General features: G+C 35.8%; 1 protein-coding gene across 3 annotated transcripts in view; it reads right to left on the bottom strand.

Moving 5' to 3' along the window:
- Positions 1-2,582: 2,582 nt before the first annotated feature.
- LOC131591925 (rab-3A-interacting protein) overlaps positions 2,583-27,521 on the bottom strand; it is a 32,543-nt gene continuing 7,604 nt past the window's right edge. For 2 of the 3 annotated variants that reach the window (XM_058863051.1, XM_058863050.1), the window contains exons 2-11: positions 26,751-27,023; positions 26,287-26,548; positions 19,508-19,603; positions 16,936-17,013; positions 16,371-16,574; positions 11,626-11,754; positions 9,303-9,415; positions 5,813-5,912; positions 5,636-5,705; positions 2,583-2,949 (exon numbers count right to left, since the gene is read on the bottom strand). In XM_058863051.1, coding sequence (XP_058719034.1) covers positions 2,867-2,949; positions 5,636-5,705; positions 5,813-5,912; positions 9,303-9,415; positions 11,626-11,754; positions 16,371-16,574; positions 16,936-17,013; positions 19,508-19,603; positions 26,287-26,548; positions 26,751-26,998 — 1,383 coding nt within the window. In that variant the 5' untranslated portion in view covers positions 26,999-27,023 and the 3' untranslated portion in view covers positions 2,583-2,866. The remainder of the gene's footprint in view (positions 2,950-5,635; positions 5,706-5,812; positions 5,913-9,302; positions 9,416-11,625; positions 11,755-16,370; positions 16,575-16,935; positions 17,014-19,507; positions 19,604-26,286; positions 26,549-26,750; positions 27,024-27,521) is intronic. The other variant, XM_058863052.1, reaches the window with a different exon arrangement.

Genomic DNA, 27,521 nt, shown 5'->3' on the forward strand with positions numbered 1-27,521 from the left:
GAAAAGCCAGTAGGAGTGTTTTGCTTTCCTACTACTTGAAGAGCTCCCACTGGGACAAACGCAGTCTCTTCCAGATGATTATGAACATGCCAAGGAACACATCATGTTGTTATTGGAGGTTTCAACAACTTTGTCCCAGCTGATTTCATTCCTCCATAACTAGAGTCAGGGTTATAATTAGGCTTTACATAAAGGACTTAAACTACACGTAAAGGAGATTCTAACAAGGCTTTTGGGGCAAGATGATGTGGGTTCTAGCCAGTCAGTAAGTCTAATGTTCTTGTTTTAAGGACCTTTGTTCCCAGTAGTAATTACACATGCGCAAAAAATGCAGCAATAAAAATTACTTATCTTGTCTTTGTACTTTCACACAGGTTATGTAATTACTACCAATGAAAGCAATAATAATCAAAAATGCAAGAGCAAAGCCATCACTGGCAGGGAAGTAGAACTTCTATGTTGTTACTATTATTAAAACTAAATCACACATTAGCCTGTTTGTCTAAGGTAACATTGGAAAACATATGGGAAAGCAGAACATGGGAATAAAGCTCTTTTAAGGCTAGCAGCAAACTCCACTTTCTCTTAGTTCATCTTTAAACACTGAAAATTGTCCATTCTGTCACCACTAAGCAAACAGGAGAAAAACACTCAAATGTTTTGAGTAGGTACCTAAAAGGCATTTGTTGCATAGTTATGAACTAAAGTTCTGATGAAGTCTGGAATTAGGACATTTTTGGAAGTAATTATACCTGCCAGAAAAGTAGCTGTTGTCCAGTTTTTACAAGCCCCAGGTACTCACAGTGACACAGGTTTCTCATGATAAACAGCTCATATGAAAAACAGGAAAGAATTTTGGAGTAGGGACATGAAGACAGAGGTCTTCACAGCATTTACAACATGTTGATGTAATTGAGCCGAACAGTCGTTACTACTGAGATGCACTACATGGGGTACATCTTTGTACAAGAAAATCACCTCAGCATAACACATTTTGTATACTACCATGTATAGAAAGGACCGTTCTCGCTGCTTAAAGGCACGACAGGATTTCGTAGTTGTAAAGGATATTAAGTCAGAATCGCACCAGCTACTGGCAACCATTTGCCTACTGTCATGGGCAAAGGCTATGACATTAGCTGTAGCTAATCATGGAAACAGTTCTATCTCATTATCTAAACTAAGGATTAACAAGCATTTAGGAAGCATTTATGAGCTTAACATAACATATTAATACCAATAAACACAGCTTGTTTTCTAAGAGTGAGTAAAGCCAGACTTCCTTGGCATTATTGAATGGATAAACAATCCTTTAACAACTGCTGGTAGAATTATTCCAGGTTTCCACAACAGCAAGTAGTACCCAGTAAGGGGAGATTAAGAAAAGTATTCCCTCAGTACTAAAACAGCCCAGGTTGGACATACATACCCCATTACTAATAATATCTAGGTTCAGTTGTTTTTACCTTAACATTGAAATGTCCAGTCTAAGCCAACATTTGCAAAGTGTTTTCACATATATACAAGCAACACAAAGATGGTACTAAATTTCACTGCTCATTCTATATTGACTTTTATGAAAACAGAGAACATTGCAGCAAGACAGTGATTATGAATAGTGTTGGTTTTGCTCAGCATCAGAGATCTGCACCCACTGAGATGCCTCTAGTGAAAAAAAACAAACCATGTAAGTTCACCTTCTAGTCAGTTTACCTGTCAAAGTTTTAATCCTGTGTGCAACTGATTAACAGTTGTCAGGACTGAGATCCCATGTTCTTCCAAAAAGGCAAGTCTAGTACATACCCACAACCATGTTCCTTGTAACATCATCAACTCTCTGCCTTCAGCTGAGACAACACCCAAGAAAAAAATGACTGCTTGAACTTCAAGTGCCAAAGAAACACTTCCAACAGAAAAAGCATCTCTTAAAAGGCCAGGATCCTTTCTTAGGGCTCTCTGACACCATTTTTTTCATACACACAAATTGTAACATTACATGGAAATTATCATCAGCATGTTAAAGAAATCACACAATGGAAATTTCCAAGTTTCAAGAACAACCACAGGGAAAATTATGTATAAGACACTGAAAACTGGAAATTCCAGAAGAGTGGAAGGAAAAAAAACTAACTTAAAGGAATGAAAAAATTTTAGTGAAAGAAAATTAGAGGGAAAGAGAAAATTTTTAGCAGTCGTATAGGGGTCAGAATAGATTTCTAACCAAAGTGCAAACAAGATCCATCCTTCATATTTGACAAGCATCCTTCCTTAAAGAGAAGATAAATAAACTCAGGTTTATTGTGCTGTGACACTTCACTATATGTGTTTCTCTTCCCACATACATAGTTAAAAATGACAAGTATAAGAAAACAGCACCTCAAACAATTTCAAGCTCTCCCAGATGTATGTTAGCTGTTTTGGCATACATCCATAGAGAGCTGCATAAGTGTACCTAAACACTACAATAAAGAAAATACCAGGCATTTATTTATTCACTCTTCATAAAATCAGTTTTACATTTTGGAGTGTCCTACTGGGGAGGATAACATCATTCTGCGTCACAAAGAACAGAAGACAGAGACTGTTCCAGATTAACACTTTAATCAGAAGTTTTGTTTTTAAATGTAAATTACAATCACTGATACACCTGCAAGTGCTTACCACATTTGTTCAACTAAGTATTATATGTACGCATATACAGCATAGGTCAGTTTAAAACAATCACAGTACTTCATAGTGCCATCTGCAAATGGAGAAAGATCTTGGACCCACTTTGTGGAAATAAATATCAAGTGACAAAAAAAGGTTCAGCAACTTTAGTTATGAATATTCAATGAAGTTCATGCACGCGCAAGAGTAAAAAGTTTTAGAGCTCTTCTTTGTAATAGCCAAGTTTTGCTAGTGACATCTCTCGTCTCAGCTGCATAACTTCCCAGAACATCTGATCCACTAAAAAAGACAGAAATATCATTAAATATATCAAATTCACATTTTATTTCAACTGATGTATTCAGTCTGCCTTACTCTACATAAGTTTTGGGGAACTTTATAACAAACATCTGGTAAAACCAGCATAAGTATGCATAAGAGTTACTCATGCTTGGTTATGACAAAATTTGTTCAAGTACATTCTGAACATTCTAAATGAGAGTCCTATAAAAAATTCCTCAGATTTTAGATTTCTTTAAAATGGAGAACAGAACTATATCAGTAGTCCTTATCAGCTTCAATTAATTGCAATTTCTTATTTAAGTTTCCCTGCCCCTAGACTCATATTCTGTGAAACTTAATGACTACAAAAAGAAAAAAGTAGAGCTTGTTGAATAACAATTGTTTCACCAAAGAATCTGTAATTTTGTTGTAATTTGGCCATTTATAATCTTTCTTGCTCCTCTTTTTTCTACAGTAATCTGCTAGCAACGATAAACTGGGTAAGAAAGTCCCTTTTTTCTAATTTAATCTATATCTTCCTGAACCTATGATAAACCTCATGCATTGGCTTAAGCTTCTAGACATCACAGCAATACAAATCAAAATCATGGTGCATATAATTATTCAAGACAAAATTTCCATGTAGTCAAGATCCTGATGTAGAATGTCTACAAGTATCATTAACCTGAACAAATACAAGGTTTTCCCTACCATAGTTCAAAAAACACTTTTGTAAAAGTGACCTCTGTCTGAAAAATTCTATGGCATACTAGTAGAAATGCATGCAGAACATTATACAGACAATTACGATGAGTGCCTACATTCCTGTGAATGTACTGTTGAAATCCTTATATAAAACGAGGAATGCAAATTCTGTGTTCTAGCAGTAAAGACAACTGAGCTGAAACACCAAACTTTTTTTTTTTTTTAACAAACTTCTTGGGAGGAATAAATCAATCTGATAATGCTGAAAATATTTCATTACATGATGTAAAAAACCCATTAAGTTTTTTTATCTCAGTAGCAAAGTAAACAATTTTTAGTTGAAACTTTACAGGTCCTTTTGGTGACAGTAAAAGCCTTTTAACTACAAACCATATTAAAACGTAACATATTTTCAAGATCTTCAGTGATTCTAGTCAATCAGTAAAAATTACCGACATCTGAAGGTTTTATTAAACATAATTAAGTATAGGAAATAGCTGAATTTCCAGCAAATTCCATGACCTTTTAACATTGAAAATTAACAGCATTATTTTTTGTAACTAAGTCTATCTATCACCTCAGGAGTACTTCAGGTTAGAAATATTTGGGTGTAGCTAAAATCCTGAGCTCTTGAAATTTGGAAACATCAGGTAGAGATGACTATAGGTGAGGTAGCAAAGCAGGGCTAATTCTAGCCAAATTCTTGATGAAGCAAATCCACAGAGACTTGAAAACTGGAATAATGAAATGCAGACATCCATAAATATTACAATGTTTAACTGTTTTACTTTCAAAAATGCAACTGAACTAAAAAAAACTTACATTTTCACAGTGAAAACAAATATTCTAATTTACTATTGACAAAGGGCTAATGACACTTTTTCCAATATCTGTGCTCAGTATTTCTGGGAGCCTGAGTGATACGACCTGTTTCAAAAAAAAATTTGGACTGAAAGCTGTTTGGCAATATTCTTTGACAGTTAAATCAACTGTGTGCAGTTTAAACGCAGTCAAATCACCTTCTTTCCCTTTTATAGTGATAAACAGGTAAAGTGGTCTTGAAAATGAAGACAAAACTATGCCTCCAACATGTGATATATTTTTAAATTCCAGAATTAAGTAACTAGGTGTACCATGAATATGTTTTCACAAACATATTTTATATGGACATACTGGAACCGCATAGCACAGCTAAGCAAATTCCTGAATTACTGTGCAGACACAGTTCAAACAGGCAGTTGTTGGATATGATATTCTGACATGACCAAACCAACTGGGTAACAAAGGTAGGGAACCCCTCCCAAGTCACAGCCTGAAGCAATGGCAGTAAAAAACACATTTCTCTTTTGGGGTGGAGGGTAATCAAGCCTTACATTTATAACCCGAGCCCCAGTCAAGATCTGGCGATGCCACTGTAATGATCTCATTTCTCACCTGCACTCAGATGAATGATTACAGGTTTTCTGTATATATAAAAGGTTACCTGTTTACATTTTTCAATTTTACCCAAAATACTGTCTTTCTTGCCAGTTCCCCCTGAAAAAACAGTCTGACAAGAACAGTTGTCTCAATTGCCATTGCACAAAATAAGATGTGCCAAAATACTAAGCTAAAGAAAAAATGGCCCAGATCAAAACAAACTGAAGTTTTTTGTATCCAAAATGGCTCCGCATTCTGTGACAGATATTTGATTTTTGATTACTGTGTGGAAGAACTGTGACTAACTCCCCTAGTTAGATTTTGCTTTAACATTTCTTACTGTATAAGGGGTTTTTAAATGGACTAAAGAATCAATACATTATAATTTTTTGTTTTAAAAACTAATTTTATTGGAAAGTGAAATATCACCATATTCTCAAGATTACAACAGTGACTATAAACTGATAACCTGTAATGTCAGGTCACAGCTAGCAACTTTGTTGCACAGAGAGCAACTTTTAGGAGCAGGCACTATGTAAATGTCTCTTTATGTAGGTTAAATACAATTTTTTATACTTACCATCTTGCTGCTTCAACAGTCCTTGCTGGATGTATCGAATATATGTAAAGAAGTTACACACCGAAGTGATCTAAACTCATATAAAAATAATGGTGGTTAATGTAATTTTGTATACTAGTGTGGAAAAAATAGCTAAATAGCTACTACACAAAATTAAGTCATAGTAAATTTACTTACCCTGTAACGACAGAAAGGAGAAATGTAGTAATAACTGCTTGAATCTCCTAATTTGATTCTATGCTTGCATGACTTACTTTGTCCACTGAGAGCACATTTCCTACAAATATAAAGGTCACACGATTCAATAAGCAAATCTGACACTAATGTCTAAACACATGCGTTTGTGGTGTGAATGTAACTGCTTCATATTGGCAAAGACTGATGAGTCTCTACCTTCATTTTGCAAGCCGCAATTATTACATTATGTTGTCAACTATTTTAGTTCCACAAGGCCTAATTTAATTTCAATACTGGTACATTATGATGGTTTTTTTTCATTCTAAAACTTTCTTCAGGTCTAGGAATGCACTTCCATATTCACTAACTTAAATTGGCTTGACAACTCTGGCACAGTGGGATTTCTTTAATTAACTCTTAATATGTCAAATAAACAATTTAAAATTTGATGCTGATTAAATCTTGATGCCAACATTTAAACAGATTTTTTTCAAGTTCCACTTGATATTATACCTCATCCTAAAAAAAATCAGCCCCACAGAAGAGCAGTCAATTCTCTGAGATGCATTTTAAATCCAGTTTTGCATTTATGCCCAAATTGAAATCATATTTTACATTCAGAGTATAAAATCTTTTGGGACAGAGGAAAATGGGCTGTCTGGCAGTAATTCTTTCTGTTATGATTCCAAAAAGTGAGAGTAAAATAATCAAATTTACTTCTGCTGTATTGCAACTATGTAGTATTCAGGAAAGGTCATTATCACGACAAACTGTTCCCAAAAAAAGAACAATTTAGGAAAACAATGGATTTTTAAAGATAAGAACAATTTGATTTATTCGGAATGTCTGTATTAGAGCATCTCAGATGAATTGGGTTGTTATGGCAACCACTGTTTCATTAATTTTATAAGCTGCTGGTTCTTCTTTCTCCCATTTCTACCTCATGAAATTAGGGAGTCTAAGAACAAGCAGCCTTCCAAAAGTGAAACAAAAACGACTAAGCTCCTGTGAGTCTGAACAGTGGCTCACAGGCCCTTTTAAATTGCCTGCAGCTGGTCCACAGAACCACGTAAAACAGGAGAAAACTGATGTGTGTATTCTATGATTTTCCATAGCAATTTATGAGGACTGACAGCAGTTCATTAATACAAGAAATCCTGAAGTAGCTGAAGCAAGCTGGATCACAATTTCAGTCCAGCTTTTGTCAGAAGACAAACTTCCAACCCTAGGAAAATAAAACCCTTGTATTCCTCTGGTTACATAATTGCCTCCTCTATGTTGTTGTCCTCCATCACACCAGTTAAATTCTGAGGGCTCCTGCTGGTGACTCAGTTTCGTGCTGTGCAGCACACTCAGCTCAGTGCTTTGTTCCCCATGGGGACAACTATGTGAATCTTCTGGGGAAACCCAGCTGTCTTCTGTTAAGGCAGCACCCACTACACACCATCACAGTTACCATTCAGTAACTTCTGTATATTCAGAACCCTTCTGTACTACTATCACAGCTCTCTGTCCTCCACCCCTCACTATGCTATTTAGGCTCTTACCCACTATTTTATGCATCCATTCCCCTATATGAATGTACAACAAAATGCAAATGTACAACAAAATTACTTCTTTAAAAGCATTACTCTAGCTTTTGTTATTGTTTATTATCCGTTTGTCTATATTAAGGTACCCACTTAAGAAGACAGTTTGAATGAAAAAAAGCATTTTGCACTGTGTGAAAATAAAAACCTGAAACTGCTATGCTGATTCAGTGAAAACTGCAACACCTGCTTCCCATTCAGTGCAAATAATAATATATAAGGCAAAACACAATTGCTGTCAAATTACACTTAAATACTGCAGATTCCTTACCTATTACTTATCTACAAGCAGCTCCACAAAAGTTTTTTTTTACAGAAGATTTGGAAAATGAGAAAGTAATTTCCCTGACCTTTTGGTATAGCTAAAATAACTAAATTACAACTTGTGCATTGTCATCTCAAAACATCAATCTCTATCTTTAAGGATTTTCTAAATTCTGATTTAAAAGTTATCCTATACTGGAGAAAAAGGGTTAAAAATATCCAGAAATTTCTGAATGATACAGTGGAGTCTCCTGTCTGGCTACGTATTTCATCACATCAAGATGTAGCAAAGGTACTTGAACCACAATGACTCTAAATCCATTTGCCAGTTATTCTTTAATGACACGTGACTTGTTTCACTGGTTTCTGACTGTCCAGATTCTCTGCTGCTTTCATGGCATACAGTTTACAGTGGCAGACTTTGGACAGGAATTCACTATCCCTCAAGTAGCTCCACTACTGGTGTGGGCCCCTCTGATGAGAGCCTGCTGCAGCCCAAAAAGTGTGTTCTAGTGACAGGAAAAGTTGAAAAGTATTTGAATGCTTGAACTTCACAGGCTAGAAGGGAGCAAAGACTAAGTCATAAAACACAGAAAACAAATTTTCATTTTATACAGTTTCTTTAAAGAGAAAATAGAGAATTTTGAGATGTGTCAGTTGTAGTTTCTCTTCCACACAACAGAGGAAAAACAAGGATTTAAAAACAATGGCAATGAGAAAGAAAAAAAATCTTGGGAGTCAGATGAAAACATTTTGATGGAAGTTTTCTATAGTAAAATTGAGCTCTCTCAAATCAAATATTACAGAGTAAATTGTTAACTTGTCCAAAATACCTCCAAGAGAAAGGTCAAGTCTTTCTCAAGATTTGGAAGGATTCAGATTAATATCCAGACTGACTCTGCTTTCTTACTCAGACATCCACTCAGGCATCCTACAATCCCTTTCCTTCTCCACATCATCAAAGCCCCAGTGCCTCAGGCAAGTCACTCCCACCCAACTTCAATGTTTGTATCAGTACCTGACAACAAATCTTCCTTCACATTTCTCTAGGACCATTCCAGAATTTATAAAATAACCTTCCCTCCTATCTTTTAAACATACTTCCTACTTTAGGTTCAAACTGTCATTTGTCTTCATTCCCACTTACACTCCTCCTGCTCAAATTCAGAGGATTAACTATATTTCTTAAATACTTTGTCAGCATCCTACATATGTCCCAGTTTTTTTATGCCACAAGTACTCCAGATGTCATAAATCCAGCCTGTACTATTTCAATACCTATTTCTTTCATTATGCTTTCCATCTGAGAGCCTCCAATTCAAAACCATCTGGTTAAAGTATCAGAATGGTCTTCTCCAAAGAGGTGAATGTTACTTTCAGGGTCAATGCATCAAGACAAGCAAAAGTCAAGCTCTCCCCAAATTATAAGGTTTGTTCTATATTAGGGGTTATTTTGAAGTTTCATTTATTAGATGTTTACTTTCCCATAAAATTTGTAACAACAATCTTGAAGTCTTAGATTTTAGGAAATTAAAGGCACACAAATTTGACTGAGGTAAACAGTTGATAGCAGTTTTCTCAAGCCAAGAGATCTCAAATGAGTCAATATTATCCCCCTATGTGTTAGCTCAACATACTTTGGTCCCCCACATTCAACTGCAGAAGCTTTCACAAATCGAACAGGTTGCAAGCCAACAGGTTCAATGCTCAGAGTGTTGTTTTCAACAGCTTCCAGAACAGCTGAGGCCAACTGCAAGAGAAATTTAGAAAGCAGTTAAAAACAGCTCTATTTCATCCATTGCCTCAAAGCAGTGACATATTTCTTCTTCAGGAAAGTTAAGAACACAGGGGGGGAAAGAAAAAAAACATCAACCCACCAAACAAAAATTATATTACAAATAAGATTTCACTTTTATCACAAGCAAGAGGTCCCATTTCCAAGCTCCTGTGCAAATTCTGCCCTACAAATAACCCTGCCTTCCTTGAGGCAACCTAACTTCCTTTCCTGTTCCTACAGCCAGGAATGTAGTTAAGCATGTTTAAAACACTATTTTCAGCCTTTTCTCATACACTCAAATAGTACATGTATTTGTACATGCTGTGCTCTTGTCAGAGACAATATGGCACAAACTTTATTTTAAAAAATTGTATTGTGCTTTATGAAAAATACATAATTATGCTGCATACATTTTTATCTTGAATAAAACAAGTAAATAGTATGTCACTGTTTGTCAGCTAAACATTGCTCTAGCAAGGTGTTCAAACAAGACTGAACAATATATAGAAAAGCCAGCTGCAACTTTCAAACACTGGTCCACTTAAAGTTTAAGTTTGATCAGGTTTTTCATGCTCACTCCTTATAAACAATCGTAAGACACTGGAAATGTGACTTTGCTTGATTGGAGTGAACACTTGCCCAAGACCCCTGTTTCAAATAGAAGCCATTATCTGGTTTTAAAAAAGGTGCAACTTACATTACTAATGAAATAATTTTGTTCCAAAGTCCCTTCTACTAAGTAATAAAAATATTTTTCTATTATGCTTTAATTATTTTAAGACCAGGACATTACTATTAAAGTAGTTCATATGAAATACTCTCTCTGCCATCTCCCAAAAGCAGAACCCTACACATATACACAAAAGGCTATGGAAAGTTAATATGAGACTTCAACCATTTACATAATTGCACTTTCAATTATTCAAAAACACAATAGATGTGTAATTTATTGTTTGGTTTAACTGCACACTAGCCTATCAATAGCCAAGTAAAACACAAGCTGGTCACTACACATAGCATCTGGAAACAATAAATGGTGTAACTGACAAGTGCTAGAAGCCTCATTCTTCCCTTAAAAGGCAATACAAATCTACAGTAATTATACTACCAATGAAGAACAAAATCCAAAATTAAGTTGCTGCAAAAGACAACAGGATGGCCTACTTACTGCAGAAGCAATTTAATTCCCATAGTAACCAAGTAAACTCTTTAGTGGGAGAGGTTCATATGATGCTGTACAGCAGCCATAAAAAACTGGTACACAATTAACTAAAAGAATGCATGCGCTTATGGCCAGCAAGTAACAGCAGATGAAAAGCATGGGAAAAGAACATAACACCTCCTGAAAACAACAGATAAACATTATGAACAAAAGGTAGGATTTTCTGTGTGAGCTGTTTAATTTTACTGGGAAATGATATCAATACTTAGGCCTGTAAAATTTCTTGTTATTTTAATAAAGATCTAAGAGTATGCTCCCTTTTCCCTACTGACTGATACTATAAGTACAGCCTGTAAATGGTGCTTAAGAACAAAAACTAAGCAAAGCAGCTGGATCTGTAATCAGTTCCATGTTATTCCCAGGACAGGTAAAACTCCAGTCTTTCCTGTGTATGGGAGAATGTGTGGAAATAACACAAGGAACAAAGTCTCATAACTTGATTCTTCTAAAACCGTGTTTACCAACTGCCCCTGTTGAATCTCAAATCCTGAAGTCTAATTCTTGTAACTCAAACTTCTCTTCAAGAAAAGGCCCAGACTATGCTTGCAGTCTGCTTTGACTAATATGAGAGAAAATCAGTGCACAAAATTAAATATATTGATCTCTACTGCCCCCTATATAAACAAGAGACAGAACACAACTTTTACACTGTATCTGAAGTATCAGGAAGAAAACTTCCATCCATTCCTATGAAGATCAGATTCTAACAGACAGGAGTAACATATGAAGAAGCAGACATAAAAAAGCCATATCCAGAAGAGCATGAATTGAATGGAATAGTGAAGAAAAAAGTGGTCATTTCAATACTCCAGACCAAACTTTAGAATTTCACTGTAAATTCTCACACACTGAAACAAAAATGGTAAAACTTCATATTGAAAACAATATAATAGTCTTTTGGCTCCACGTAACATATTTAAGGGGAAGACATCAGTGAGCATATTTAGACCATTTCCATTACCTCACTTTTGGAGAATGTTAAACATGGAAAAATATCTTCCCGATAAATTTTGTCCAAGAAAGGACATGTTCTGTCCATAGTAGGCTCATCCTTCCAAGATCTGAAGTCATTGTACAGAGACAGGTCAGCCTAAAACACACAAAAATTCACATATTTTAGTAATGTAATTATCACACTAGTGTCTATCATTTGCAAATATCCACAGGTAAATAATTAGCATTGAAATGTTTTCTATTGTAATGTAAAAATTGAAAGAATGTAGTGTGCAAGTTGAAAGAAAGCTATCATGGTTCAGCTACGAATCTCTTCTTAAATCCACTTTCCTAAGCCTGTAAATTCAAGCAAATCAAAACATATGATTTTCAATACACAGAGACAATGCATCTACTGGTTACCACTACACCAGGGACTAGCTAATTACCCTTCCCCCTTTTCCTAAGCTTAGAGATAGCTTTGAAAAAATTAGGAAGAGCCAGAAAACAGTTTCCATCTTCATGCATCTTCATTACAGTATTTTAGCTCACCTCCATTTATGTGAGTTAAGAAAAGCAGAGAAATTCAAAGAAAACAACTGCAATGCTAGACAATTCACATGTTCATGCTGCATCTGATTCCCAACATCCAAACACAAAAAGAGAACAGACTAACACACTGAACATACTAAGAAAACAAAACAGGAATTCAATGTACAACTCAGTTAAAAGTATACCGTTATTCTTAATTTTTCATCTTTATGCCAAAACTCTCTCCTACATCTCCCTACAACAGAAAGGCAAGGTTCACTGGGAATGATTTGTGAGCCTGCTCCCACCACAGCTCCACTAGTCAAAGAAGAAATGCTAAAATTATCTATTAAATCATGCTCAGATGAACTGTGTTCTGTGTCAGGAAAAGACAATTGTACCTGTTTTGAAAACACTGTTTTGTCATCTCCAAGCTGAGATCAGTTAGCAGTAGGATGCCACCTACTCAGTGTGGTGGTCCAGAGATGGGTACTAGGTGGTTATTAAAAATCTATTTGTGTTATGGGGCAGTCTGTCCCACGGGCTTGCTACCTACCAACACACTGAGGTGCTCCCAGAGCACATCACCTGCATTAGGGTTACTTGAGAAGGACCTTTCATGGGCTCCAACACTGCTGCAGGACACAAGCCAAGCAGAGTGGGGGTGAGTGGTTCTGACACATGCTCCTAATCCAACATATAAACCTAACTCCAGTCCTGAAGGGATATACAACACCATCCTGCTCCCCAGGTGCAACACTATCATCAGACTGGTTTTGACTTTCTGATTCAGCACCTTTTGTCCTGTTTAAATCCCTTTCTGGAACTACAGCAGACCTGTACTCCTAAAACTACATGCAGGAGAAAGGCCAGGATGTGAATTTAAAATTTTGTACAATTAAAATAATAATACAGATAAGATAATGAAATGGGGAAATAGTATATATTAAAAATTGATTCTTAATCCTATTTAAAAGATCAGTATCCTGCTTTGAACCAACCTCTTTTTCACTCCCTATGCATCATCCCTTCTGAGTTCTCAGCCATTCTTTTACATAGATGCTTTGGGGACTTCTTTCACCATTTTCAGGGATTTTTTGTTAAACTTAATTCTTTGTATTTTCCTTTTTTTTCCTTGCAAAGTAACCTACAAAAATTAGACTGGAAATTTTGTTTTTCATTAGAGCCACTTGCATTACGCTCAGGTACAATCAGGAACAACTATCTTAATTAAGCTAATCCATAAGTGTTCTGGTTGCTAAGCCACCAACTTCATTGTACAAGTGGAATTCAATAGGTGTAACTGGCTCCCTAAAGGAACATTTCCCATAACTTAAACCCATATTGGGTCTGGCTTTAAAATGAATACAGTCAAGAGATACCAGAAGAAAAACATCTATTTTCATCTGTACTCTAGAATTCTAAAAATTAAGATGCATTTCTTATTAACTTCGTTATTTACTAGATTTACCCAATTTTACCCAAATCTACAGTTTATAAAGAAGTTGACTTGAAAAAAATTTTTCAGTGACCATAGCTTGATAATCTTCATTTTCAATCTAAAATGTATGATACATGTGTATCTCCTCCCTGTCTTCACTTATGCTTTCATTAGATCCCATTTCATTTTGATTATCTGAAATTAAATATACTATATAAATGTAGCAATAATTCCAGTTAAATTTTAAATGCTTTCATTACAGTAAATATGACATCAGCTCTTTGAACAACACTGATGCACTTATCAACATTTCTGGTGAGGGAATGCTACCTGTCTGCTGAAGATCTGGGCAGCTATTCAGCTTATCTCAATCTATTTAATATCTAAATTCATCAGACATGTCTATTTATCCTAGAGGTTACTACCACATGCTAGGAAATATTTCTCTGGGATGTTGGCAGCTTTTTAGCTCCACTGCAATTCAGGGTGGACAGCCAGACACTCGTGACTCTGTCTGCATTCCACAATGAAATCTGAGAGCCAACCTGTATTTACACACATCTCCATCCCACAACACAAAGCTCTATGTGGGTAGACTCTGCAAAAGGGTTCAAAACTATTGGCTCAGGGCCAATACACACCCCTGAGCAAGGGTACTCCTGACCCTCTTTAGAAGTCAAGTCACTCAAAATTAGAAGAATAAGATCCACAAGTAACAACTCACTGGCAGGAACAACCAGCAAGAAGGGAACTGAGCTAGGGTTTCAGACCCAAGCTCCCAGAAATGCAAAATATGTACCTTAGAGCAGCTATAAATAAAACCAGTAAACAAAGTGACACAGCACTGGAGAACAGGAACAGCTGGGAAGGTATGTATCCCCTGCTTAAAACAATATCCTAGCTACCATGCCAAAGGCACTCTTGTTTTTTTCACCCCATTCTACATTCCACTAAATACTCAGAAGTGTAATAGTGAATAGAGAAGAGAAATAAAGAAGAGAAGAGAAATAAAAATACTCAAGTCCCAGTGGGTGGAAAACCTATGTGTTTCTTAGTGATTCCCTGGGCCATGACTGGAAGAAGACTGGAAGTCACCAGCTTGAGCAGCCTTGAAATGTCTCCTTATGCAGCCAACAAAAAGATGAATTAACTAAAGAAAAGTGCCAGGCAGACTGGTTCTTCTTCATCATGATCTCCATGAACACCTTCTCTCCACGAGAAACTGAGGCAAAACAGATTTCTCTGGTCTCTCACTCTTGCCCAACACTCAAAACCATCTGGTTTTTGGTTTTTTTTCCCTGTATGAAACACAAACTGGAAGATGCCATACTTTTCTAGGTTTATAGTAAAATGATGTCTAGTACAAATGCAGTTAATGGTGACAGGCAAAATAAAGTATAAAGATCTAGTCAGCATATTACCCCTCTGACAACAGCCAGCAGCCACAAAGCTGGCTGAAGGAAAGGATAGTGATGTGTACTCTTTTACAGCCTCAAAACTTCTAGCAGTCTGTAGCTAAAGAAGCTTTCTAAGCCAAATGTCGTTATCTACCTTCTATATATCTTGAGAGGCTTTTCTTTTGTCACTTTGCATGACTTTATTTTGAACATATTTTTAATCTTGCTTCCTTGTGACAATGTTTCATTATGTACTGACTAAAAATTCTTCTCCTTTTAGCTTCCAGAGTTTTCATTAATTCATTAATAATTGTTCATCATTGATCTTCCCATGTCAACTGAGATTGCAGAGATTTTTCTTCTACCTCAAGTATCTCTACAAAGAAGTCCTTCCATTAGGTTTGACCATTTTTGTCACACTTCCTGCTATTTTCAGTGTCCTTTCTGAGATGAATACATCATAGCTGCACGTACAGGAACTCTCTTACTACATGTTGATACAGCAGTATAATACTACTTCTTTTGTTATTTATTCTTTTCCTAAGAACTCCTAAATCTCTGTAGGTCTTTGACCATCACTGAACACTGAGATGGGGTTTTCAGACAGTGATCAACAAAGACACTAGATTTTTTCCCAGTACAACACACCTCTTTCCAAGTCCACAACTTCAAGCTTGCTAGCTGCATTTTTTTCCCTAAATGCCTTGTGTCTCATTTATTGATTTTTGGATTCCATCTGCTGTTCTACTAACCATCCAGTAAAATAAACTCCTTCTCAACACTTTGGACAATTTTTGCTACTACCATTCCAAGGACTCAAGTACCAACACCTTGCTCCTTATTTCCCCATTTTCAGTGACATGAGCAGATTTAAAAAGCAAGCAAACAAACCAATACAAAAACCAACCAAACAAAAAAAAACCCAACCCACATAAAAGACACATACAACCCTGAAGATTCCAGGGACTCATCACCTGTTCTCTAATTACTGATTTCATCTTTTCCCTGACTTCTTTCACCCACTACTGATCTATACAATGACTCTTCCTCTTTTCTATGACAATTTATATAATGCTTATGAAAGTTTATGAACTTTGAGTGATGGACTTCTTAAAAAAGCCACCAGGATTTACCATTCAGTTATACTGTTTGGAATTTTTTAATCACCACTTGCAATTCCAATATTTGAAATCTTATCTCATCTTCCCTTAATGACTTAAAGGTAAATAAGACTTGGAAAAATCACTACTTATTGGTATGTAAGGAAAGTTCTTTCATTAATGAAAACTATCTCTAAGACAGTCAGCATTAAATGAAGATTTAAGATATGCTCTATTTATTGTGAGTAAAACGAAACAATAAAGCCAGTTTATCAGCAAAAAGAGAATGATCCTTGTACATTACCTCTTTACAGTCTTTTACAATTGGCTGCATCATGGTAAGGTCCTGATGACTGCCGCCCATAGCACTGCTTGTACTCTTGTTTCTTGCATGGCCTTTCTTAAAAGGAGTTCTTCCACCAGACTGGAACTCCTTAGTTGGAGATGTTGGTGAAGTAGACAGTACTAGTGTTTTCAATGCTGCTACTTCAGCCTGGAGGACATCAATCTTCAGGCGACAGGGGGAATAAAGTCATTAAGAAACAAAAAAAATATTTGTTTATAAATACATTAAATAACATCTCCAGCTATCTTGGTGAAAATCAAAACTTCACCTTTTAACAGTACTAACACACAGCTACCTAAGCAACTGCATAGTAGTAGCATTGGCTTCCTATGCAGCTTGCTGGATGACATGACGCTGAAACACCATGTCCATGGGTGTTCACTAAGAATACGTCACACAACACAAAACAACTGAGTATATATCCTAAAAATGTATACAGGTAATGCTCTACATCTTTATGATTCACACTTGAGATTTAAAACCATGTGAAAATACAAAGCAAACAAGTTGGGAAAAAACTGACCTTGCCTTGTGCTTCTTTTAACTGTTTCTCTGCAGCAGCTTGTTTGACATTTGCCTCTTTAACCATTTTGTGTGCTTCCTACAAAAGATGTTTAGCTAGTGTAAATGCTTCACACAAATTTATGAAAAATCCAACAACTAATGACATACTTTTGCTTCATGAAGACTACGTGCGACAATTAAGATGTGCAATAGTCTGAAATTAAATAGCTACATTAAAAAAAAAAAAATCCCTACAAATCTATGACTTTGATTCATCATTGGCCAACTAAGGTTCTCCTTGGTCCTGAGCCCACATTCAGAAATTCAGCAACTCCACCCACCCCACTCCAGCAGGAACAATACCTGTCATGAACACCAGCCTCCAGTCACGCTTCAGTGTCTGACAAGTTCCTTGACCCCCAAAAGAAAGACTCAACCAGTAGCAACAAAAGCAACATAGGCACAGTAGCACATTCAAAAGAACTCCCTTCTTGTAGCCAGAATAACCAGTTTTAGATAACTGTAAATTTCGGCATGAAGGAACCAGTCAAACAACTACGAAGTCTAAATTCTTGCCATCAATAAAACAGACAAAACAACAGCTTAAAAACACTTCATCATTTAATAAACATTTTTTAAGTAGAATGGAAAAAGCACTAATAAAACAACCCAAGTAAAGAAACAAGGCTAAGCCAATAAAGAAGGAAGCATAAAAGGACTGAGGGTTTTTCCAACATCCTTTTACCTCATAACTCTAAGCCTTTTGTCTGTATAATGTATTTGTTTAGGCTCTGATCCAGCAATTTGTGCCTAGGATCAAATTACTCTTCTCACGTGGTACTTAGTGAAGGCAATAAAAATCAGAATATCAGAGCCACCAACCAAATTACTTGGGATAGGATCCTTTTCATATCTGTAAAGCGCCTAGCACATCTGGACACTATATAAATAGAACAAAAAAGTTCATACATTGTCATACCAAAAGATCTGGCTCCCACTAGCATACAACACAGCTGTATAGTATGGGTTTGTAAAATTCTGGTAAGTAACAAGACACATGCAGGAATGAGAACATACACATTTATACAATGTGTACAAATACATTTAACATTGACCATGCAGTTTCTGCTTTGTGATGCATATTTAAAAGCAAAGCATGTTACTGTGCTATTACAGTGTAATAATGTAATATATGCACCCAGCTGTGCAAAACAAGTCTCAGTCTTCCTCTGGGATGCAACAACAGAAGCCCTAGCATATCCATTTATATGGCTGCTGAAATTAGTTGGATTCAAAATTAAACACGAATTCAAGGGCTGCAGATCCCAGTGCAAAAAATCAATAAACCTCACCACTGTGTCTTGTTAGAGCCTCTAAGAGAAATCAAAAGAAAAAGTAAACTTAGGGTAATATGCCTATAACAGTATGGACAACTCAAACTAAACTGGACTCAAACTATTATTACTAATAAACTGTATTTCAAATATATTTTTAACAAACTGACACACTGTTCTAAGCAATGCAATGTCATAAATAAAAAAATTTCACTGATAATTTTCCTTTCATTCCTCCACAGTTAAAATACCTGCCTGACATTTTCCTCCCACCAGCACACGCAAATATTTATACTATAAAACACCTTTCCACTCTTTTACTTTTTTACACAAAGGAACTGCTTAATATTTTAAGTAACCTTGCTCTATCAGGATGTAGTTTGTAATTTGATTTTTGAATGTCAGTATTTTCAAGTGTTTTAATAGCACTTTCATACAACATCATAGGTTTAAAAAACTGCTTCTAAAACATACCTAATGTTGTATCTTTATGCATATGCCGAAAATCTATACTTACAATTTAGTAAATGTATCAGGCATCCATGGATTATGAAATTTATTCTGACAGTTAAAGATACTACAATTTAGGCTCAAAGCATTCCTATATATATTCCTAAGATAAAATGAGAACTGATCCTACTTCAGGTTATGGATTTAGCATTTTATTTCTGTGTAATACATCTCACAATCTTTGCTGGTACTACTGCCTCTTCCTCAAATGCAAAGGTTCCACTGAAAGTTCAGGCTTCTCACTTGGTAATCAGGTTTCACCCTGGTGCATCACTCAGCATTAATGTTTCTTTTGAAGTCTGTGGGTGTAGCATGCTACCAGAGCCAAAATTCAGAAGCTGAAAGTATGGTTAAGTTATGTACTTGCTACCTCCATTCATCTGGAACGACGTTATTTTTTTATTTAGTCACCATGGCAACACCAAATTTAGCTCTTATCTAGATAGCCTTGTTGTCAGACAGAGAAGCTGTCTCAAAAATAGTTATGCCAAAAAATAAGCTGATATATTTCCCTTATTTTCTTCATTTTGTGTCTAGGCAGATTGACAAGCTCAATAAGGTGTCTCGCATCTAAGCGAAAAGCCTGCTGCATTCTCTTAAGCTTTTACTTCAACACACCCAAGTCTCCAGGACACAAATCCCTTTATGCGCTTATTGAAGAAAAATTCAGCATACAATATACTGGTTCTACATAAAACATCTGGCTCAGCTTCTCTTAAGTATATCACATCGAAGACTCCAACAAACCTCAAACAGACTAGCTGTAAGTTCTTCCAATTCCTGTCCAAGTTGATCTCGCACTTTAGAAAGCCTTTCACATTCTTCATCTTTTAACTTCAGCTCCTATGGAAAATTGAAAGTTATTTATTCTGACTTAGAGTAGTAATTTGGCCTTTTAAAGCTAATACCACATGAGAGGGGGGGCAAAAAAGAAACGCAAATAATCAGAGGAGCATAAAACCTTTGCTAAACAAAGCCTTTCAAAATAGTCATCTCAACACTAAAAACAATTAAATTAATGCTATGCATATACAGCTGTTTCTTCCTGCTGTGCAGAATTATACCAGGCCAATCTAATGCATACCTAAGCTAAAAACCAACATTTCCAAAATACTCTGAAGTAAAAAAACCTTTTTTTCCCCTGGAAGTATAAAAGACTGTATTCACATAAAATATAGATCAAATTAATTATTGGGACAGAGAGAACACCAGTTCATCTACCCAATCCTTTAAATATGCTTAAAGTAATCCTTTTTAAAAAAATTTAAAAATGTATTAAAAAAATCAAAAAGCACTGACTCGGGACAATCCGCAGTTCTAAACGAATCTTAAAACATATCTTACTATAAATACTGTCTTCCAAATATCTCCTCACAGTGTTTTTGAAATCATACGTTAATTATATCCTTGCCCTTGTTTATGCAGATTTATAAATAAAAGTAAAGCAACTTAATGAAATTCAAAATGTTAGTGTCCACCTCACTAAAATTTGAGTGAAAGTCTGACCATAACCAGTTTTGCAGTAAGATTTTAACACAGATTTGGCAGTATAAGGGTTATGTATGCCCAATCTCATCCGTACTAGGATAAAGTGGGGTACTTTGCAGAGAAGTAGAAAAAGGCTGACAAGAAATTTGAAAGAAAGTTCTTCTCCCCTTCCACATCCATTAAACCCTGGAATCCCTTGCACAGAGAGAAGGATGTAGAGATAAAGTAAAAGAAAGAAAAGTAGCAAATTCTGACCTTTCAAACTTTTTTTGGCCCTAGCTCCCTTCTCATCCCCATCCATCTCCTCTTTTCCTCTTCCCCCTGACAAGAAAGCTATTACACTACCATCATTCCTGAAATACAAGGCCAAAGACTGTCACTAGTAGGTTAAAGACTTCAAATACAATCTAGCAATGATTTGTTCTGAAAACCTCCACAAGCCAGTAAAAAATAGTTGCCTTCAGAAAACTGCGGGAGTCCAGTCACAAGAGAATCATAAAAAAAGGCCCAAATGGCAGCTCCTCTTGAGTTTTTGGAAGGTGGTTAGTACTTCTTCCAAAGACTTCATGACTGAAGTAATGTTGCATACAACTACGTGGGAAACTGAATCTTGCCTTATAACATGCTGGTATTAGGTCTTGCTCTCAATTTCAGCAGTGAAATTGGCAATAGATTTTTCTGCAAGATGAAGGGTCCTGTTTGACTTCAGCTCGGAGACTGGACAAGAGTTTAGGGACCCTTCTAGAATCATTTAGTATCAAAGGCATTATTCTATCCTTTTATTTGGTTTTAACTTTGAACATTTTGATTGATTTTTCATTTAGTTTATTTGTCATTTGGATTTTTTTGCTTTCAATATGCAACTATTTTGTGAGGTACCACTTAAATGATGGTGATTTTTCCAAACACAGTATTTCTCAAATTCGATTCAAGTCTTACTTGCTAGCGACTATTCTGCGCACAGTGACCTATCTCTCAAAAAAAAAACCAAAAAGGCAGCAGGAAAACAGTTACAGATGGAGACATGAAAAGGATAAAGAAATATAAAAAGTAAGGGGAAAAATATAGTTATTCTGTGTTGGCTTAAAGTATTTCCCATATAAAGTATGGTTCTTAATCAGGAAATATAAGATTCTGATGCAAAATGCTTAAATCTCAAAAATGAGTTGAAACTTTTCCTATAAATGCAGAGGAAACATCAACATTTCCTTTGGCTTATTTCCCTGATTTGTAAGGACAATGCTACATATACATATACATCGACAAATATTAAAAGCAGGTTGTAGCAATATTCAGGTCAAGAGCTGTCAAACTAACAATGCAAGTAAAACTACCCCAGGTTCACCTACCACTACCAATACACTACTTACATAAAACACATTTTGCCTGCAACTGGAATGATTAGGAGAGATTAGATTAAAATTTAGGCGAATGAGTAAATTTCTTAATGAAAACAAAAAGACAACACCAGGCAGTCTACTACGCATGGCTGCTTAGCTGGATTTGTCAAACACTAGGCAAGTTTCCATGAAATGATTCAGGAGAAGCATAATGTAAGACATTATTTTTGTCAAGTAAATTTAAGCTCAGTTTTTTTAGGCTGGGAAGAAATGAAAAAATGCCCAAAGCAAAAAGCCTAGAAGTCATTAGAAACATTACTACTGCCTGTGGCTTAAAGGCATTACTAAAGTCTTCCCAGCCATACCCAATAAAGAAGCAGAAAAGACAACTGTGTGTGCTAACCATTCATGCTGCAGTCCTTTACACATTACTGTTCTGAAAAAGTAACTACATGAAGATGAGAAACCATTATAAAGCACACTACAAACATACTTACAGAAGGCAAGAAAAAAAATTAACGTGCATGGAAGAAAAAAAACCTTACAGTTAAAAAAAAGACTGTATCAAAAGGTCATATTGTTGTTTATTTCTCTTTGATCTTCTCAGACAACAGGGTAGGTATTTTAAAAGAACCATGAGATAAGAATTGCAAATTACTGCTTCATAACCATTCACACTTTACATTCTAGGAAGAAAATCATCCTACATCTAGCTCAGAAATTTAAAGTCAGAACTAGATGCATAATACCAAGCAAAGAACATTTGCTACAGATATCACCTAAATTCTGAACTGTGGGATACTGCTGAATTCTGATGTTGTCAAAGTAATTATGTTAAATGCAGTCCTATTTGACTGGTCTTCACTCAGCACACAAGTTTAAGAAGTTACATAAAAATCAGTCTTTTGCATTCAGATGCACAAGGAAGCGATCTGATGCGACAGAAGATCCAGAATCTCCCTCCAAAGTTAGCAGCATTTCACAAACTATTGAATTATGGTGTGGGTGAAGATGTTTCTATTTTGCTTTCATGTAGCCTTCTTTCTGCATGCTGGAGAAAATTCCTCTGCCTACAATGCACTGTAACAGTGGAAGTGGTGAGGAAACTTTGATGAAAGACAGCCAGGAACTGCTAAAACACCTTCACAGAACCAATGCGTCTTTAACCGTCACAATCCTGTGGCCTTACAATTCAACTGCAATTTGATTTTAGAAAAGATTGAAAGCATATGCTTCAGTACAGTTCTAACACACCTCATTTTATTGTTAACTTATGAGAAATAACAGAAATTTTAAAATGCTGTAAAGTACTGTATAGTACCACTGGAAATCCTGGGTAGTTATTGTGAACCTGCTCATTGATTAATCCATGCAAAGTTTTAAAATATCATGTTTTACAGCAGATCTGAAGACATGAGATCAAATTGTAACACTCAGCTTGTTTCTGAAATGAAAAACGCATACAGAAATTGAAGCCTTTGAAAGAAAATTCTAAATCTGAGAATCAGGCTCTCAAACTATGTTAAAATTGACAGTACATTCTATACTATCACCTCTTTCACAAGAGTATCGGGGGAAAACAAACCAATTTTACTCTACTAGGAAAATATAATTCATTCACATTTTACTACAGAAAGTCAAACATGGCTTTACTTGTTACTAACAACTCTACAGGTCTTACTCTAAAAGACCATAGGAATCATGGAAACCAAACATGTTACCATCTCTGGCAGACTGCTCTTTCTTCATCAAAGATGGCTAAAATATCAGTTTGTTTGAGAAGGAAATAGCTTTGGGTCGAATCACACAAAAATTCAAGAAAAACGTGACTATGAAATGCTAAAGCTCAGAAACAACAGGTAAGCTACCCAAAATACATGCACTATGCTGATTAACTCAGGTGAAAAGCAAAAGGTATTCCCTCACAAGGACTCCCCTAAATTTGTATATCAAGAAATACTGTGTATCAAAATACCATCACGGTTCTCTGGGAGAGCTAGCTACACGTGGTTGACCTATGGTCAATAACCACAGTGACAGAGCTCAACCCAAACATGGCAGAGAAAATACAAATGCATAGAGACATGAGGACATAAGGTTCCAGGCATTACCATCACTAAGTCTTTTAACACCACCTCACTTCCCCTGATGCTGCTTTAGAAGACCAGTGAAACAAGAAGGGTTCAGATGATCTAAAGCAAACACTACCCATCTCCACCTTTAGAATATAGCCAGAAATTACTACTTCATGAAAAAATAACCAAAAAAATTATCAGAATGGTCTCAGAGATTGAAAAAAATCTGTCATTTTAATTAAGGGAGCATTTTAAGGCAAAAGTATGTAAAATCGTATATGCCCCATTAGTACAGAGTTCAGCACTGCTTTTAACCTCTGACCAAACCTTCCTCCCCATCTTATGACATGATTTGATCCTGCAACTGATCTAGATTGAAGTAGAAAGTGTATTTTTCTCTCATCAAGACACAAATATTTGAAAGACTTTTTTAACAATCTTGCCAGCAACGCCATTCATTTTAAGAAGTCTATAGTCTTAAGAAATCCAAGGCACACACAAAGCAGGAAAAAAAATACTTATTCTATTACTGAATAATTTATTCAGAAACAATATTGAAATGTCTAACAATTACATACATTATCTAATATAAAAAAAAAAAGTGACAGCACTTTAAGAAAAGAGTTGCACTCCAAGCAAAGCAAAAAAAAAAATCAGTGGATCCCTAAAGTTTAAAATTTCCTTTTTCTTTCTAGTTCCCTTTGTGATCACAACTGCAACAAATTCAAATCAATCTTTAATGTATAGTACAATAGCACACAGTTTGAGCAGGAAATTTGGAACAAATGAAAAATGCAAAATAGCAAATTTGCATTTAATTTGTTCATTCTCCATAGCTTGTAAAGTTTCCAGGCTCAATATGCTCACTAAATTCAAGTGCAAATTATAAATCTCATTTTTCTCACTAGTAAACAGCACAGAGAATTACAGAGAACTTAAAGCCATTACACAAAAGACACCCCGTATTCATTACATCCCTACAGGGTTTGAACTGAGTACTCATCAACAGAAGTGTATATGCTGGGAAACAGAAGTTTAAAGATTGCATGACATATGAATATCACAGACAGGATACAGCACTATGTCAACAGCCATGAGTTTTGGAAGATACTAGAGATGAGTTAGGGATAGATAAAAAATAGTTCTCATGCAGGAAGAAAGTGGGTATAATGGAAGGAATAGGGTTTACTGTTGCACAGTCTGTACAGATCCCCTGATGTGACTAAGCAACCCTGAAACAGTGCAAGTTTAGAAAGACAAGCAAAGCAAGTTACCTCTGCAGTGCAACACTGGTAAGAATCACATGAAGAGTTGAAAATTAGCAAGAACGCTGACATCTGTCTCAAGTTAGTGCTGAATTGCTTTTGTTAAGACCACACAAAGAGTTTGAGAACACTTAACATGCAGTTAAGTATGTCCTAGCAGCCTTCATGGCATTTTCTTAAGAACAGCCCTAAAAAATTTCAGAGTGAAACAAGAAATATTTCAATCTTTAAGAGACAAAGTGGTACACATTGCAATAAGATTTTTAGATCATTCCAAGCTATAGTAGCAGATCCAAATTGTAGTTTTCAAGTACATGAGCTATAATTTGGTATACTGTAAAAAAGAGCTCTTCTAAAGTTTGGATGTTCATTTGTCCTTACTTTCTAGGGTTCCAAGTTTAACTGCTAGGATTATATATCCACATGCAAGGTCCTCAAGTTTAGCTCGGGTTAATGTTTCCTTTCAGTGGTCAAAAGCTAAGCAAACACACACATTAGCCACCACTCAGCAATAAATCAACAGAAAAAGCAATGTATGAATCCATAGTTAAGGTTCACCAGGACAGTAATGATGCATCCAACAAGAAAAGGTAACAAAACAGAGGGCAGCAAGTTCAAACACAAGATGAGCTTAAACCTGAACAAGAATGGAATCACCTAGAGGAGAAGGGCACAGATACAAATAGCACAAAATATACCCAAAAACTTAGGCACAGAGAAACGCTAAAATGATAAATAATGGCTTTGCATTTATATAGCACCATCCATCCAAACAAGACAAAGCGCTTTACAAATATTAATGAATTGAGACACAGTGTCTTCAAAGGTATCCATATTCAATTTGAAGTGTGTTGTAACAGTACTCTAAAGAACACTAGAGACATTTTTACTGCTTGTTTCCTATGCAGGCATTCCCCTATGAAACACTCCTGTTTCTAAAGCATTTATAAATTCCATGACACATGCTACACTTCTAAACTCTAGAGGAAAGACTCGAAAGGTAGTGTCTATAAATACTTATTCAGTAACAACAGAATGACAGAAAATTACTCCTATTCTCAAATGTCAGAATGAAGGAAAGCCTACATTTCAAAAAGAGAATGTTTAACCAGATATTGCAGCAAAAGCTTCCATAGTTAAGTAGCAGCAGCAGCACTAGAAAAAAAAACATTATCAAAGAATAATTCTAAGACATCAGCACTGCACTTAGAAAATTTTACCTTACGTAATTACATCGTAATAAATCCATAAGAAATGAGCAGACTCCAAATGCACCTTCTGGCCCATCTATCATTCTGCAATATTAGAAATACTTTGAAGAGAGAAAAAGAGGGAGAAAACAAGACAATGAACCTTACCCTCTGAGCTTTTGCAAGTTCTTCCTTCAATCGTTCATAGCCCTTTTCTCTTACTTCCAGTACAGATGGGCTCCGTAAGTGAGATAAACTGTCTGTACTCAACCCAAAAATATCTTCATTTCCTTCAGCAACATCTGCTACTGTAGTACCCTGCAAAAGCTCTCTCTCTACGTTATTGCTCTCCTTCCTGGTATTACTGTGATTGAGTGACCCACTCTGGGGTCCAGAGGTAGAACAAAGTACTGCGTCGGTAACATTGATGCTGAAAAGAAAACAATATAATTTTTATTTATATAATGCATTAAAACTAAGTATTTTAGAAAGGAAAGCAGTGAAGTTGAATATAGAATTATGGACACAATTTAATATTACAACACTGTAAATACTACTAAAATTGTATCTTTAATGAAGCAAATAGTTTATATGCAACAAACATCAACAATTTAAGTAAACATGGCATTTACCTGACACCTGATACTTCTCCACAATTCAGTTGTCTGGGAGATGAATAAACAGGTTGTGTAGGAAGGTCAGAAACATTTAATGCATTGGGTTGGATTGGTGTGGACACAACAGAAGGATGTGGTCGGTAGATTACACTGGGTGAGGTAGTTTGTTCCTGAGTCCCTGGCTCATTTACTCCAAGAAGATCCGGTGTAGTAGGCGAAGCGAGGTTCACTTCATGAAAGCCTTCCAAGGGGTCACTGGCCATAATAAAAGCCTCATTATATGAATCCCTAAATGAAATAATCACATTATCAGAAAGTAAACAGGAAACAAATGTATCTGACAGCTTCTTGAATTTAAAAAACACTCAAATATGTTCAAGGTACTTTGTGATAGAATGCAAACTACGGACTACTCCTGCAAAAGTACAAACTTCAACCACCAAAAATGTTTTTTACCACCCATTGGACTGTTGAGTCCAGAAGACCTAACAGCAGACTCTGCATCTAAATGGGATGATAAAATCAAGAACATACTCGACATCCAAAACAATGTAATTTTTAATATAATCGAAACCTGTTTCATATCAAAACAAATATATTTCATTCATGAAAGAGGGGTAGACCAGGGAATCAGCTAAGAAAAAAACCTCTAAACCTAAAACTTCCACTTTTCATCTCAATGAAGCAAATAATCTAGGACAGAAATCAGTGAATGTGACAATTGCAAATAAGTGAATTGTGAACAAAAATATATTATAGGTAGAAAGTACTATGAATTGGCAATTT

This window comes from Poecile atricapillus, chromosome W (genome assembly GCF_030490865.1).
Source record: "Poecile atricapillus isolate bPoeAtr1 chromosome W, bPoeAtr1.hap1, whole genome shotgun sequence".
Lineage (NCBI taxonomy): Eukaryota > Metazoa > Chordata > Aves > Passeriformes > Paridae > Poecile > Poecile atricapillus.